This window comes from Lottia gigantea, assembly GCF_000327385.1.
Source record: "Lottia gigantea unplaced genomic scaffold LOTGIsca_39, whole genome shotgun sequence".
Taxonomy (NCBI): domain Eukaryota; kingdom Metazoa; phylum Mollusca; class Gastropoda; family Lottiidae; genus Lottia; species Lottia gigantea.
Genome location: NW_008709333.1, coordinates 1,022,591 through 1,039,887, shown reverse-complemented (window position 1 = coordinate 1,039,887; position 17,297 = coordinate 1,022,591). Strand labels below are relative to the sequence as shown.

Sequence of the window (17,297 nt, the reverse complement as noted above, 5' to 3'; positions counted from 1 at the left end):
AACAAAAAAATTTGGGTAGTTTGATCGTTCCTTTAAATGAACAAAATATTGGTGATGATAGCTATCCATAATGTAAAGTAGACTTGATTTTTAAGACGGCTTAAGTATCACAGTCATTTTCTTTTTGGTTAATCCCGACTACTAAGTGCACGTGTTTTTGTTTGTTGACAAATTTTACAATCAGAAGAAATAAGTTGTTTTTTTGAGTTTTTCTCCCAAAATTTTTATTATGGAGGAGAAAATCGCAAAACGTAATGAAGAAGTTTCAAAAATTTTGAAAAACATTCCAGCTGGGAAGCCAAAATCTGGTCGGAAATGGAAAACTAAAAGAATAACAAGGTTGATACTTGACAAAATCTTTGTCATCATTTTGGAAACTGATAATGGAAAGAAGGGGGAGGGGCAAGGGAGTTGGGGACAAATGCCTGAATTGTTATTTGTTGGAAATTTTCATTCTGAATCACAATTTACCATGTAGGCCTATGTATAAAAGTAAACAGAACACTCAAAACACAGAGACCGGTATCATTATCATACTGTTGGTTAAAAAATCACACCGATATGTAATAATGTTTCAGCTTCATCTGATACCGGACCCTATGACTCAAAACACACATCATAGGACATTTCAGACATAACTGGCAAACACAGCAATATCAACAGCTCAACATTAATTATTAATTACTGTACTCTCCTACCAAGCGTCAAGGCCCGCACCTCTGACAGAAGGTGGCATGTTAGAAAAAATAAACGAGTTTTGGAATACCTTATAAGTTGATATGTGATGGCATTTCATTTGTGTAGTCAGACCATAACAATTTATTAGATCTTTGTTAAAGGAGCACCTTCACTATCCATTCGACCACCTTCACTATCCATTTAACCAATCATACCTTAGTTTCAGAAACAGGAATTTTTTTAGCTAATATAATCAGTAATAGTGTTCACAGCTCATCGTCGAAATTTGAGTCTTCAGATCGGTGTGTATCCATAATTATTCACGTTTGAAAGTTAAAAATTCAAGACTATGCCATGTAGAAAACACATATATAGGAATGGCTAATGAAACCTCTAGTTTGAGGTATATTTAAAGGGATTATGTGATTTTCATGTGTTTTAGTACTTCTTAAGACTATTAAAGCACAATAAAGACCCAAATCAATCCCCGAAAATGTTGACTGTTCCCCTTTAAAATTAAAAAGTCAATAGAAATAAGTAAATGTTCTTTATCATTGCCCTTATATTCTTTATTTATTATTTTCAGCCACACAGAATTTAAACTGGGAAAAAGTAATTTAAAAACCAGTTTTGAAGACAAAATGAAAAAGAAAGCAGAATTGAAATCTATTAAAGATTTTGAAAACAGATTAAAAACAGAGCGACAAGAAAGATTACAGGTAAATCTTAGGCTTTTTCATTAAATTTTGAGCTCCATTACAGTCATTATTCATGCTTCTACATAGGTTTTGTTTTGTAAATATAAACACACAAAACTCCAGAATATTTTATGTGTACTGACAACCTTCTCTTGTATGAAAAGATTATTTTAATTGGGTAAAATTCAAAATTCACTGAACCACTGTCCTATTTTTTTTTATTGATAAGGAGGTGTGGTTTAAACGACAACAGCCTTTAAGGATGGCCCGTAGCTAAAGGGATGGGAGGGGGGGGGGGGGGTTATGATTTTAGATGACTTGAATGACTTTTTGAGTGTCGTGGTAGAGCCCACCTAACATTGGCCGTAGGACCCTGGGCTAGCTACTGGCCTGCTTAAAGATACCTTATTGTGTTTTTTAGTATTTGGCTTTTAAATTACTATGTTTATGACAAAAGCCCATTAATACCTAGAATATTATTTGTTTTCCAGGTTAGAAGACAGAAAGTGAAAGAAAAACGACAGCGGAAATTAGAGAACGAAAAGAAAAATGAAATTGTAACACCTGTAAGTTTAAAATATAGTTGATACAGGTCCAAACTAACATGTCTATCCAGTGGCAGAGCCAGGTTTATGTCCGAGGGGGGACGAAATATCTGAGATTGCCCGAATTTCCAACCTAGTTAAGAGATTTTTGCCCGAAAAACTTGCTTTCGGGACTGCGAGGGGGCGCCACTGTGTCTATCCATAACAATCAGTACCAATAGATTTTTCATTTTGAGAACTGATGCTATTGTATTCAAGGCATTATTTATAAAGCACAAGTTGATCTATTCATTCATATGTGACAGAGAGTCAGCAAAAATTACAACAATTCATACAATGGATAAGTTTGAAATTCAGAATGATTCAATCAAATATAAACAACAGCGTGCATCATGGCAACGATTAGGTTCAATAGTGAACCTGTATTCTTCTAGATCAGCTGTATCTTGATTATCTAGCTGACATGTTAAATATGTGAGTCAACTCCTACAGCTTAATTTAAATACATACTTCATATATTTCAGATTACCAAGGCACATAAAATTAAGAAAACGAAGAAGAAATTATTGAGAGTGGTGAAATCTTGATTGTTTCTATTATTGACTCTGTGAACTGACATTAATATCATTAATTGTATTGTCCCATGGACTGAATGGTAGAAAGAACCATGTCACTGTGGTGTATTGAATATAATTCTCACCCGTGTAAAATAAAAAGTTTACTGTCATTATTAATATTATAGTGATAATGAAGAAATACAATATGAGCTATTATATTCAGACGTTTTGAATGGGATTACCTTTTTGCAGAACCAGTTTCAAAATATTGTCAAACTGATATTTGTGCTTATTCAGGCATGATTGAAAGATTACCAGAAAAAGTTCATTATATTGAGGTAGAACAATATATGGGTAAATGTTGAATAAATAGTTATAGAAGCTATAGCAGCTAGATTTTTATTGTGCTCATTATTACTTATACATCCTGAAAATAAAGTGAACTGCATGTTGATATTGTGAATCAGACCTGAATGAGCAAAAATATCAGTACTTCACTAATTGGGTTGCTGAGTTGATAAACCCATCTAAATATATCAATAAGCTATGTGCACTCTCTGAAAGGAATGCCTAGTTGATAAACCCAAATACTTCAAATGCATTATTAATCATGAGGACTCTCGGTTTGGTTGAGAAACCAAGTTGTTCTATTCAAATATTTATGTGATGAAACACCATGGATTATAAATGTCAAAAAAAACCAGTTTCTAAAGATGTATTTTATTTCGTTTAAGTAGAATACAAAATCTTTTTAGCACTATTATCAATCTATTTTGGTCTGAGTTACAGCGTTGTAGATATGCTGCCTTACTAACCCCACTAAATGGCACACATTTTTTTTCAAACAGCCAAAACTGTCACTAACTAAGAGCTCTTCAAAACATCAAAATGGCAAAATGTTTTTTGTCACAAAGTTGAAATTTTCCATTGGAATTCTAAATCTTCCAATTCATATAGCATGAAAATTCATGATTTCCTAAAACCTAGAAAGTGCACACTGAACACAACTTGTCTTCAATAAATTAGAAATAAGGATGAATGAATGAGGATAAACAGATTTATGAATGCTTTCATGAAACAAGGAGTCATTTTTTATGGATTTTGTAGAATTGGTGAACAGAACTTGAGGCTGGTATAAAAATGGTCCACATTTGTGACCAATAAGACTGTAAAAATGTTGACTTGACACAGTTTTATGGAACAAAAATCGCCGATTAGAGTTGTCATCCAAGGAACAACGAAGACACTATTGTGCCAGTCGTCTATTTGACACCCTTCCACATTTAATGGAATCATCCACACACATGCTTTTTCTAGCAATATGATAATGTTAAGAATAGTTCATTTGCAACATCAGGGTGGTTTTTATGTTGAAAGCCAAATAATTTTCAGCTTTGGTTTCACAAATTCTGTTAAAAACGGCTTCAAACTGTCTGTTCAAGCAGTATAATTTCCAATATCTTAAATATGTCCAGAAATATAGAGTCAAAGTCTTTATTTCGCAAAAAATCTGCACAACTTTTTCAAATTCAGAAATTCACAAAATACTGTCCCATAATCTGTATAAAACACTGCAACAACTCTCTAAACTGCACCAAACAATATCAGCGTTTCTTCTAACTAAACAACTGTACATATCTTCAAAATACAAGCAAAGTGTTTGGGAAATTCACCAACCATTTTTGCTTCTTGTCATAAAATTACTTCACAAGTTGTAGAACTCCTTCAATAAATTCATTAACAAAAGTGTCATTCAGTACTTCTTTAATTTAAAGGAATTCTTTTTTAACGTTTAAGTTATGTCAATGGAATATCAAAAATAATTTCACAAGGAATCAAGTTGTTCCTGATATTCTGTATATAGACGCTGCCATCGAAGATTTGAGCCAATAATTGGAAGAATTTCTTTCAATAATTCATGTTTATCCAGTCCCTAAAATATAAAGGAAAACACCAATATATCGGTCAACTTAATTCATCAGAAATCAAAATCAAATGATATCCACAATTTTTCATCAAGATCTAGTAAGCACTGAAAACAAATATTAAAACATTGGCAAATGTTAAACCTATTAGAACCTTCAAAAGTTTTCTGTTTAAATAACTTAAATGCCCAAAGATATTGCCTTCAGCTTTGACTCTGTTCCTTTTATTAAGGATTAACTGGACCAAAATCCATATCATCTGTCAAAATGGATAGTTTCTTTAAAGCCTCACAAAACACTGAGAAAATCAAAACCAAAATTTTAAAAGCCAGTATAAAGAATAAATTGAATTACTACTTACCAATATATGCGCGTTCCATGAAGTTGATTTATTTTTAATAACAGGGCCGAGTAAATCATCACAGACTTCTCGTAACTTTACTTCAAATCCTACAATAGATACAGGTTGACAAATTAATGCGAAGGAATTATTGGAAATGGAGAGAGGTGATAAAAATAAATTCAAGCAAGACAATTGAGTTAATCAAAATTTTGTCCAAAGCATGGCAAAATCGAGAGCAAAAGTTGTATAGTAATGGACTCCTCCAAAGAGAAGCTATTTTTGAACCTGGATACAACAGTGAATGATGACAGGCATTACAGTGTGCAATGAGGGAAATTTTACTAGGAGAGTGGCATTAGCCTACTCTTTTTCCATTTCCAACTGTCAACACTCATAGCAAAATCACTGAGCCTCTGTTTATTGTCCCACCCTCTGAACTGCATCAATGACAAGGTGGAAACCAGATTAAAGAATTCTAGTGTAGGTAGTGTCTGTACCAAGGCCAGAATCGAACCCTCTGCCCTCCCTTAGCATTGAAAGACACCAAAAACTCTTAGACAAAACTCCTAGCTTAGCATCCTTAACCTCTGGTAAGTGAACACTTACCCACCACAAGTTAAGTTACTTACCCTCCTGTACAAGATATCGAACGTACGACAAAAACCAGAATTTATATTCATCTTGAGATTTCAAACCCAAGCAGACGGCAACCTGATTTTCAAGGTGGCTGACAGTAGCAGTCTGCTGGACAGATGTTGCTGAACTGGAGGTCCTGGATGCCAACATGCCTGCCCTGAAATCAAATCAGATTAAACATCTTTTAGGCATAGTCAACCTTAAATACTGTATCAAATTTCCATACTGATAATCTGAACATTGTATAACATTGTTGATATTTTACTAACCTATTGTGTGATTTTTGTAATGATATCAATGGTCCAATAATCTGACTAGATAGTTTACAGTACTGATAATCTGAACATTGTATAACACTGTTGATATTTTACTAACCTATTGTGTGATTTTTGTAATGATATCAATGGTCCAGTAATCTGACTAGATAGTTTACAGTACTGATAATCTGAACATTGTATAACACTGTTGATATTTTACTAACCTATTGTGTGATTTTTGTAATGATATCAATGGTCCAGTAATCTGACTAGATAGTTTACAGTACTGATAATCTGAACATTGTATAACATTGTTGATATTTTACTAACCTATTGTGTGATTTTGTAATGATATCAATGGTCCAGTAATCTGACTAGATAGTTTACAGTACTGATAATCTGAACATTGTATAACATTGTTGATATTTTCATGTATCAAAACCCTAAAATAGAAAAAATACATTATTAACATTATCAAATTTACATGGACAAAAACATTAACTTGTAAATAGAATGGATATATCTTGTGATAAGGGTTGAAAGTTGAAACTGGGTTGAACACAGAAGCACTGCCTGTGGCATCAGAATTGTTCTTGTCTGGAAGGAGATTATAATATCACGGTCATGTCTGTCTGTCTACAAACAGAAATACGATCATATGTAAATAAATATTCTTATCAATAATTGAATTTAAATGGGGTATAACTTCCTGCAGTGTGCGTTTAATATTTTTTCAGGATATCTTACTATTTTTTTAAATTACAAAAAGCTGAAGTTATTTGCACCAATGAATTACTTCCTAATTTTCAGCAGTTCTGTGTGCAATGAGGGATATTACAGGTAATATAACTAGCAAGGTATTTCCATCAAGTATATACATGTATAAAAGATATGAAACACACGTACCAAGATTTGAGATCAGTATGATATGAGTAAGATTTAGAATTAGATAAAGTAATAACAGGTAAACCTTCACTTGTTATTTTCACTGTATCAACTTCTATATTACCTAATAATATAAACAATAATAATAACACTAAGTTAGTCATACAGCTATATCAATTGAAGCTGTAGCAAGGGGGCGTGTTCAGCATTGTAAGAAATATATTTAAAGGGTTAATACCAAATAATCATGGATTGTGTGTCAAAGATCTTTTGATGTTAATCTTAATAATACAAATCACCTACCATTGATAATACTAGCGATATTTTCATTGTTTATAGTTGCCATTTTATTCTGCATATTCCTGTCGAAACAATTCAACAATATAAGTTTTGATAAATTAATATAATCTATCATAAAAAAAAAAACAATTCACTTTGGCATTCATTTCATAAATGATCCAAATGGCTATGGGGCTTGTTGATTTGTCTTCATGTGGAATGTGACGCATGGATTGCTATTAGGATATTCGATAGTTCAAACACAACTTGTATTCTAAAAATAAATAATTTTACTCACCAAACATGTAAGCTGCCTTTTTGAGTGATTGCCATGACGAAATATGATGAACAATGGAGATAGGAAATTTTAGAATTTAGAACCAGACTTGGAAATAATCTTCTTCCTCCAAAACTGAAGATTGATACAGAGCTATCTTCACAACTAACACACGCCACGCATCTAAAATATAAAAACATAATTTTAATCTGTCCTTTTATCAGCATCATATTAACTTCTTATCTTTCTGTTAGTCAATATTTGCTTGCTTAATTACATTTTTTAATCAACTCCGTAAACCTCAAGTTAAGTTGAAACTTTAAGAAAGTCACAATAGTCCTTAAAGCTTTAAGGGGATAAGATTGCAAACGTCTGTGGAAAATGACAGTTGCCCTTTGTTCCTTAAACATGTTGAGATCATCCCAAATTCTAACAAACAAAACATTTAGTAAACAATAACTAATTGGTACAAAGTTTCATCAAAATCAGTTGAAAAATAAGAGAGTAATAGCATATTCAAGATTTTGGGGCAAGGGCAATAACTCTGCTTCTAACGGACCGACGGACGGACAGGGGTGCCGACAATATACGTCCACATAGATAGATGTGCAGTAAAAGATAAGCCTACCTGGAAGCTGCCATGTTGTTTATTGGTGAAGTTAAAATTTGTTCCCATGATGTCTCGCTGTCTTTAACCAAGCGTAATTTATGTACCGTTACCAGACCACACTGGACATTATTCTCTACTTCTAGACTGATAGAGTTCTCTTCCCCTGCCTTACCACTTATCTACATACAAACAAAATAACTTTCAGAATCAGAGAAAAACATTTGTGAACATCTGAGGATGTTTAATCCACAAACAAGAGGAGTTTGCTTTTATTGAAATGAAATGGGATTTTTTTTTGTACCGTCTTTTCTGCACCTTATTGGACCAATAGACTAAGGCCAAGAAGTGAGCAATGATGCAAGTTTTACAATGAGGTTGTTCTGTCTGTCTGTATCACTGACTGACTCACTTTAAGAAATGATATTTAAAACTTTAACCAGTAAAACTGACCTGTAATGTTGATGTTTTCTCTATAGTTTGTACTGGTAGACTTAATTCATTCGATGGTGGTGAGAAGGTACGGAATGATGGTCCAGCAATAGAAGCCTACAAATAATTAAAAGATTAGATTACTGGAACGGAATGAATATGATCAGCCATATTTCAACAACATAGGAATGAAAATGAAGCCGGAATTACTGGCAATGTAATGCAGTGTGCAATGAGGGAATTTTGCCAGGACAGCGTCATTATCTTACTCCTTTTCCACTTAAAATCCATCTTCCATGAAGATATTAGAAAATACAGCCATCTGGTTAGAAAAAACTTAATTTAAAATCAATTTTTGTGATTGACCAATCATGACCCTGAGGCCCCCTGTCTAAAATCCCAACTTACTGAGAGAGACGTCACTTGTTTGTCGGAATCTTTTCGGTCTTTCTTTGATCGTCCAGCCTTACTTAATTTGTCATCTCCTTTCTTTCGTTTTAACGAGAGACCAACTGGTTTATCTTTTAGCTTCTCCTTATCCACACGTCTGAAGAGAAAATTCAAATTTTTAATTTTGACAGAAATGGTGCAAAAATGAAATTTTACTACTTTAATACAAGTCTTGTTTTGATGAGACGAAGAACACAGTATCTTTTTGTTCAAAAGGAGTTATTTTTCGCTAAAACAATAGTAGAAATGCATCTCCATTTATCTTCCTGCAACTATGTAAGCTTTTAGCTTATAGAAGACAATGCCATAACCTAATCTATACCAGGGCTTATGTATAAGCAACATGCATCTTCTTGCGTCACTAAAGTTATGAATACTAGTACAACTATCAAAATTGTAATTTTTCTTCACTTACTTTTCAACTGGTGTACTAGTGGTTACTTTTGGTTTTTCTGATTTTTCTGGAGTTTTCTCTAAAGCTGTCATTGGCTGAAAAAAGAAATAAAGAAGAGAAATAAAATCTTCCTGTCATTGGCAGCAAACATAATATCACCATAACAACAAAATCAACAAGAATCCTGTCTGCCAGAATAAGACCTGTCATATCAATAGGTTGTAAATGGTAAGACAATACCAATTTTAAAAATGCTGACAACAGAAGGCCAGACATGCACCTAACATGACAGATCTTTTAAAACCTTTCAACACTAATGAGTGGTCTACTGGCCACACATTATGTGATCTATACACAAGCAGTCGGTGAAGCAAGTTATGTCACTTAACATCTTTATATCATACATATTTCTTAAAGTTCAGGGTATATGATGCTATAGTTTATTTACACTCCGTGTTCAAAGGGTTAAAGCAAAAAATGACAACCCTAACATACCTGAAACACTGCAGCTTCTGATTTCTTATCCCCTGAGGCCTTTTTATCTAAAAGAGGACTGGGTTTAGGTTCCGAGAGGTTTGATCCAGTTTGTGGTGATGTCGTAGACTTCGATGAAGGTGAGACCAAACCAGGAACAGTAACTCTATCTAGTTTTTCCACCTGAATTTTACTCGGATCTTTACTGGTAGCGAAGGAGATGTTGGAATCCGTTGTTATTACGTTACCAGGGAACGGTAACGGTGCTTCTCTGAAATTAGACCAAAAAGATTAAATTTGAGCAAAAACTGATAAGCGGAGAGCCATGCAATGTCATGCAGTGTGCAATGAGTAACATTTTGCCAAGACAGTGACATAAAAACTTACTCTTTTTTGATTTTCCTACTGTCTCTGGATCTTTAACATGCAAAGTCTGTATGCCTTGAGACCTCCGTTTTATTGATCCATGTCCCAGAAAGTGACTCAATTAGAAGGTAATTTTAAGACGCGACCTACCCAAAGTCTGGTTGTGGAGCTAGGAATATCGGTGTTATTCTTCTTCTACCATCTGGGGTCCTGGTCTCTATCTGTTTATCTAATGGCTACAAAAAAAAAAATAACATTAAATTTTGTTTCTAAATTGTACATGGTGGACTGGCTGTAATATTCTCAGGCCAAAATAATTTTTGAATCTTCATGTCTTCATTGCTTTTATGTCATAAATAATCAAGATTCACTTTTATTGGACTGTGGGCTGAGAATTTTTTCACTAAATCATGAGTATAGTTCCAAAGTTATCAGATGTCAGAGTCTAAAACAATTACAAAATTTCTGAAACAAAGGTCTTTGTGTTCGAGGGCCAACTAAATTTGAAAAAGATTTGTAACCAAACATCTCAAAGATTTATACATGAATTTTACCTTAAAAGGAACATCTCCATTAGCTAGTGGGTGTTTTTGAGGAGTTTTCGGTGTCTGGGGTGAAACCGTCTGAGAATTCTGTTGTTTTTCCTGAGATTCTTTCTGGGCCTGCTGCTGTAAATTCAACATGGCCGCCGATTCTATAATCTGGTTGCCAGTTGTCATGGAGCGTAATGGTAATCCTTTACCATAGATCTTCTCTAATACTGTTTGCTACAAAATCATAATAACATTCACTTGAGTAGGGCTCATCTGATGATGCTGACATATATTTCAGATACACAAACCTTGAGAATATCATGAGAAATTCAGTGCACTATCTTATATATCTGTATTGCATCTGGCTTCAGTCTGCGTGTTTTAATTTCTTCCGAAGTTTGAGTGGGTCATTTTCAAATCTCATATCTTGATCAGGTTTATAATCATGGCATGCCTTGGAGATCTGATAACTGAACTGAATTTCTGATTCTTGGGAATAATTTGGTACCTTGCACTGACAGTCTTTGAATTTTAAACCCAGTGATGCAGGAGGGGTTACATGAAAAATGTGTTGTCAATCAAAAGCCAATAAACCAGGGCATCATGTGCCACAGACTGTGCATGTTCAAGACCTTTATATCTTGGGACCAGAGTTGTAAGCAGTAAAAATAAAATGTAAGTTTACCACTTCTTGCTGTGTAAGTGATGTACCAATCTCTTCAACAGAGAAATCTATATAGGCTACTGTTCCATCTATAGAACAACACATCAACTCAAATCCACTCTTACTCCTATCAACATAATACATTCAAATATTTCAACAACAAAAAAAGACAAAATAATCATATTTTACAAGGCTAACAACTTGGGTTATTAGCAGGCACTTGCCCCAATCTTTGTATCTATTAATTATCTTTGAAAGTAAGTCTTTTGGAATTCGAGAAATAAACCTCATAAACTTGTCTCACCATGAAATATCCATGATAGAACTTTCAAATAAATCATGAGTTACTACCAGAGGTCTTTTTAACGCTGTTAGCTGAAAAATACAAACATTGTAATCAAAGGCTCATATCGCAGCATAACTTAAACTTCAACTGTGAAATAAGCTATCATAACGAGTGTTCTTGTCAAAACAAATTCCAGTGTTAAGGAAGAAGTCAGGCAAATGAATAACTGAGGTTTTCCGTACAAAAAAATTAGTCTCTACTATATACTTGTACTTCACTACTATCATAAATCATACATCATGACCGAGTGACGCTTTGTACTGTACTAGTCTTATGAATATTCATATATCAACAATGTTTTAAATTAAAAATGCTATGAAATTTTCTTGGTTTCAAAGAACTGTTTTGCTTATTAAGAACTAAATAAATACTTACCCATATAGAGATGGATCTATCTTTACTACCAATAGCACAACATGAGTACTGTTGTGACTGAAATAAAATCAAATGTAAAGAGTTTTTACATCCTACCTCAACTTCTAGAAGGATGAACATACCCTTAGTTTGATAAACTTTTCAGAGATACTTTAATCCAATTTCAATAAGTGAAATTTTACATCCTGCGATTATTTATTCACATATAGGTTCTACTTGGTAGCACTCGCTTGTTTAGTTCTGTCTGTTCCAATTCTGGCTACAATGGAACAATGTCCAAATCAGATTCTAGGAAATATCATTTTTAATCTTAATTTAAGCTGATTGTCTTACCTTATCACTGTCCTTTTTAATTCTTTTTTCAAATATATTAGGATTAAAACGCTGAAAAATAAAAATAAGGTTGAATCAAATATTTTCAATTATATGTTGTGAACATGCAATTTAATTCAAATTTCTTTTCTTTTCCACTTTCTAATATTTTCATCTACATTGTAATCTAACAAGTTTTCTACCAAAGGCCCTAATGGCGTTGTTTTTAACCAATCAAAGCTTGTCATGTAGTACCTTCTTCTTGATAACAATGATGAATTGTGGGATAGCGAGAGCCAAAGAAGAGTAATATGACAGCCTCTTTTTGGTTAGAATAAGATTGAGTCGCATGCTGAAGATAAAATTATTATGGTTCTGTCAAAGTATCTTTGTATCAGTTTGACAAACAGACATGATGAGTTGATCTTAAAATAACAACAACAGAATTTCTGGAGAATGAAATGGAGTTTTAAATCTTATTTATCGCTCCAATAAAGACAAAAGAAATTGGAAATGAAAATCTTTGCCTATGTAAGACATCAGTATTTATCACGTAAACTCATTTCTCTTAGAGGTAAGGAAAAACTATAAAAAAATAACATAACCTACTACAACAGTAATGGCCTTCCTATGTCCAACAAAATCCAGGGTGACCTTCCACCCCTCCCGTTCTATAATCTGAGCGGTTGGTCCTGAGTTGTTCATGGCGTGGGCGGAGACTATATAATGACCGTCAGGTGACCAATCTAACCGTAATACATGAGTTGTTCCTCCACACTGTGAGAAAAAAAAAACCAAGGTTAAAAAACACAAAAATATATCAAAACAGAGGTTGTAAATACTCAAAAAGAACATGTTTCAGGTTCTGTTTTAATATTTTCAATAATATATATTTCACTGAAAACTATTTTAACATTGAAAATATTTTGTTAAGATTAAAGAAAATATGTATAGATCACAAGATCAATCAAGAATGATGAATCTCAAACAGCAAAACGTCTACTGTGAAAGTTCTGCCGGCATTTCGCAACATATCTTTAGATCATTCTAACCTTTTTTACTGGTTTATACCCAGATTTCAGGTGATCATGTGGATTTTGTAGTTCAACGGTTTGTAAACAAAGAAAAATAAAACAAAAACTTTCTGAGATATGGATTCAGGAAGATGCAAAAAATTATTACCCAATCATTACCTTACCCATAATCACACAGCAATGTTATAATCATGTCACAAATCAGTGAAAAACAGTAAGGAAGCTGATCCCAGAAAACACAAAGAATCATTCCATTGCTTCCAACTTACAATTCTCCTTTACTAAACCTATCACGAGTTGCTGTATTCGTCCACAGCTGAGTTGAAGAATAATGACAACTATTATCTATCAGTAAGTGACCTACCTCTCTAAATGGTTCTCTAATAATAGATTCTGTCTGCCAGTCTCTCGTTCTCCATACTCGTAATGTTTTATCATCAGACTACAATATACAATACTAATTTATCACTCATATAAATACAAAGAAGGAAATATGATAATACTTATATCAAGACTGAAATCAGCCGTTCATGATACTTAACAGCTTTTTATTTGAAAAGATCAATATTTTTAATAGATAAACTTGACTATTTCCATATTTTTCTACTAGTACGTCCTTATTCTCCTATCTCAAATTTGACAAAGCATAAAAAAATAGAAATTTTTGTGCTCATTGAAATAAGAATTCCAAGCTCATATCTCATATAAAGTAATCATTATGTGACGTAAGTTATTGTAATACCAAGCAGTGATTAATGGCTTTATACTTCATTAGACTAGAGTTGTCATTAAATTTTGCATTTGACTGACATTGAAAGCCATGTAATGGTTAACCTATACTTGATGTTCGACAGAGGATATTGAACGTCGGTCATTTCAGCAGCCCTGTCGGTCATGTCCGGCATATAGAACCAAATCATCACTCTAGAATTGTGCCATTAGAATATATGATCCAAGTAAATTGAAAGAGAAATTACCTGTGATGCGAGATATTTTCCTACAGGATCCCACGTAACTCCTTTAACTAACCCAGAATGCCCCTTTAATACTGCTACTTGTTCTAAATATAGACACAAACGAGGATCTAAAATATATTTTTGCTCATCTGGTTCCAATTTCAAACATACCTGCGAATCAGATCAGATCACTGTGTTTTAAGAACATGAAATGAAATGCCTAGTGCAACGCATTCTAGTTAAAAAATAAAACAAAATATAAGTCAAAACCAGCATGCATTCTCTGAAAACTCAAAGAGAACCATCTTAAAAAGATAAAACCTCTTTGAATGCTCATAAAAACTTCTCAAATTTGGCCAATACAAGTTTATATTCATCAGTTGAATGTCTTGGTGTCATAACTATAAGCTTACAACAGAATCCGTGTATAAAACAGACCCAATTTATTATGTCAAATGTAAACATACCTGGAAATTTATTGGTGTTCCAGATGACTACCGTATTATCTACACTACAGGAGGCTAACCAGGCATCATGGGGTGACCATGATAAATCTAATACATCTAAAATATAATCATAGTTCATAGAACGAACAGAATTTTTCAAAACAGAAATCAAATCTTAAGAGTACACACTGTATGATCTTCATAAAACATGTAATTAAGCAGGTTTGACAGTTGTGGCATCAGAAAGGGTATGCTTATTCCTTCTAGACATCTGATACCACTTTTCATTATGAGATACTTACTCACTTATGATTGATATTGAGAATGAATCCTTACACTTCAGGTCGCAGCAAACCCCTTAATTTTTGGAACTAACAAGGTTCCCCTAATGAGAGGCCAAGCTTTATGGGCCATCTATCTCCTAGTTTAAAAAAGTAAAAATTACCTCCAGAATGACCTCTGAGAGTAAACACTGGCCTCCATTGTTCTATATTCACTACTTTATTACTAGAACCAAACGTTGATGAAGGTCCGGAATATCTGTAATAATAGACACATCCTTAATACATACATTATGGGATACAATATTTACTGTGGCAGTGTTGATAGCAAGATGACATGCTGGTCGTTCATGAAGCCGGCTTGTCAATCACGCACCCGTGTCAGAGAGTACACATAGCTAATGCAGCTCACACTTATTCTTATCAAGTTGCTGTACAGTTTTCATAATATCAAAAGATTCAAAAAAATAAAAAATATGACAAGTGATGCTCCAAACTGGTCGTCGTGATGAGAATATCATATCCAAACAGGGCTATAGCTAGCCCAAACATCCACATGATAAGAAGGGAAAGCCTTACCTGCTAGTCTGCCAAATCATGACAAGTTTATCATCCCCACCAGACGCCAGAAATTTACCATTGTATGACCATCTTACACAATTTACACACGCTGAAATATTTCATATAAATCAGATATAATCATACTGTTATTTCTTTGAAGATGCTAAATCTTTGTGTTAATGTTGATGCATAAAAACTATTCACCATAGAAGATCACTATATCAAGTTTTGTGTGCCTTGTCATTTATTTGACATCCCTAAAAGTTTAATGGACTCTTCAACACATATTCTTTTCCTAGGAGTTTGATATAGTGTTCATTTACATAATAAGGGTGGTTTCTGTTGCCAGTCAACTATTTTCAGTGGTCAAATCAGGATGATAATGTGTAAAAGATAACTTACCTAGGTGGTTGTCCATTTGACACAGAACTTTTGGAACACTTTCATTTTTCTCAGCCTTCTCATCTCGTACTGGAGCCATGTTCCATATAACAACCTTCCCACAATCATCTCCTAATAACAGACAAAATTAGCTTGTATAGCACAATCGTTCAGTTTACAGCACATGGGTGGAAGACTTGATGGTACTTCTCTTTGGAGGAGTCCACTACTATATAACTTTTTCTCTCCAGAATTTGCCATGCTTTGGGTGAGATTTTGAATAATGGAATTGTCTATTCGTTTGTACAGATTTTTATTTATAGCACATGGGTGGACAATAGTTTTGATGATAAGGGAGGGAGCGGGAAGGGGGGGTTATTGCTCCACGGTGGAATAATCCAAGGCATTGGACATTTTACTTATCAAGTATGGATTCCAATTTGGCAGCAAGTCAACCAAACAATAATCCAACTAGAAACTGACTGACTGAGACATTTGAAAGAGACTCAATTGCTGCTGAGACTTGTCCAGATCATATAGATATTTGTAGCAGAACCCCCATTTAGATGATTGGGGTTTATAATTCAAACAATGTAATAAACAAATTCAGCTGAGAGCCTCATTAACAACATAAAATGATGACAGTACAAACCTTGGCCTCCAGTGGCAAATCTTGAGCCATCAGGGTGGATATCAATGGAAAATATTGGCTGGCCTGTAGGAAAGATGATAAAATAGTTACAAAAGGGCAAAAATTATTGAACATTCTTATTTTTTTGATTTTTACAATTAGTTTTTGATTCATAAAAATGTTCAGTAGAATATTGCAATAAAATTAGCAAATAATTATTTCTAGCTACGTGAAATCTAATCTATGAATTGGATTCATGTTGATAATTGATAAGATTATAGCAGAAGAAGGTGTTCTGGATGTTGAGCATGCCCTAGAATACATTCCTTGCTAGTTTCCTGAATATAAGACTTTTCAACTTTCATATGATGACGCTTAACCACAGAAGGGAAAGAATAATGTAATATGTACTGGAAAATTGTCAAATAGCCAGGTATCATTACAAGCATCACGCCTAACAAAGAAATTTAGCATGGCATTGTTTATTGTCACACCTGCTGTCACACTGAGCAGACATGTTTTTTTTTTTGTCAAAATCAAATCAAGTTATTCTCGATTTGCTTAGCCAAAAATGAACAAATTGACTGCATTTTTTGCTTTTAACGGGAACAGGGAATTGTGTATGGTAGTGACAAATGTTAAGTCAAATAGTGATACCCGCCCCCTTTTCAAGCCTCTACAAGAACATGCAGCCGCATTGCACATTGCAGAGACTGGTTTGTTTTGTTTTTTTGTCTACGAATATTAAATTGCTGAGCAGAAATTGGAATGCAAAACAGTTACCATCATGTTCCACCCAGCTTGGCTTTAACAGTCGCATCTTTCTGGCTCACTGCCTGTTGTCAGGCATTTCAATTTCTAAACAGAATCCCTATTATTATTACATAATTTTATGAAAGCTTTCTCATCCCGCCATGTTTAAAGTTTACATTATAAATCGCGCAGAGTATCGCGAGAAGAGAGAGTTCATCTTA

General features: G+C 33.8%; 1 protein-coding gene across 1 annotated transcript; it reads right to left on the bottom strand.

Moving 5' to 3' along the window:
• Positions 1-3,185: 3,185 nt before the first annotated feature.
• Positions 3,186-17,143, bottom strand: LOTGIDRAFT_206663 (hypothetical protein; the record flags this gene model as incomplete). Its single annotated transcript, XM_009059439.1, has 28 exons — positions 3,186-4,411; positions 4,765-4,853; positions 5,376-5,539; positions 5,864-5,949; positions 6,055-6,082; positions 6,546-6,648; positions 6,828-6,886; positions 7,102-7,263; positions 7,709-7,869; positions 8,141-8,236; positions 8,528-8,666; positions 8,985-9,058; positions 9,459-9,708; positions 9,954-10,039; positions 10,358-10,570; positions 11,022-11,127; positions 11,305-11,375; positions 11,722-11,778; positions 12,055-12,105; positions 12,643-12,810; positions 13,432-13,509; positions 14,045-14,127; positions 14,491-14,586; positions 14,915-15,009; positions 15,330-15,420; positions 15,714-15,824; positions 16,345-16,407; positions 17,107-17,143. 28 exons carry the CDS (start codon positions 17,141-17,143, stop codon positions 4,304-4,306), a joined length of 2,925 nt encoding a protein of 974 aa, XP_009057687.1. The 3' UTR covers positions 3,186-4,303.
• Positions 17,144-17,297: the final 154 nt, after the last annotated feature.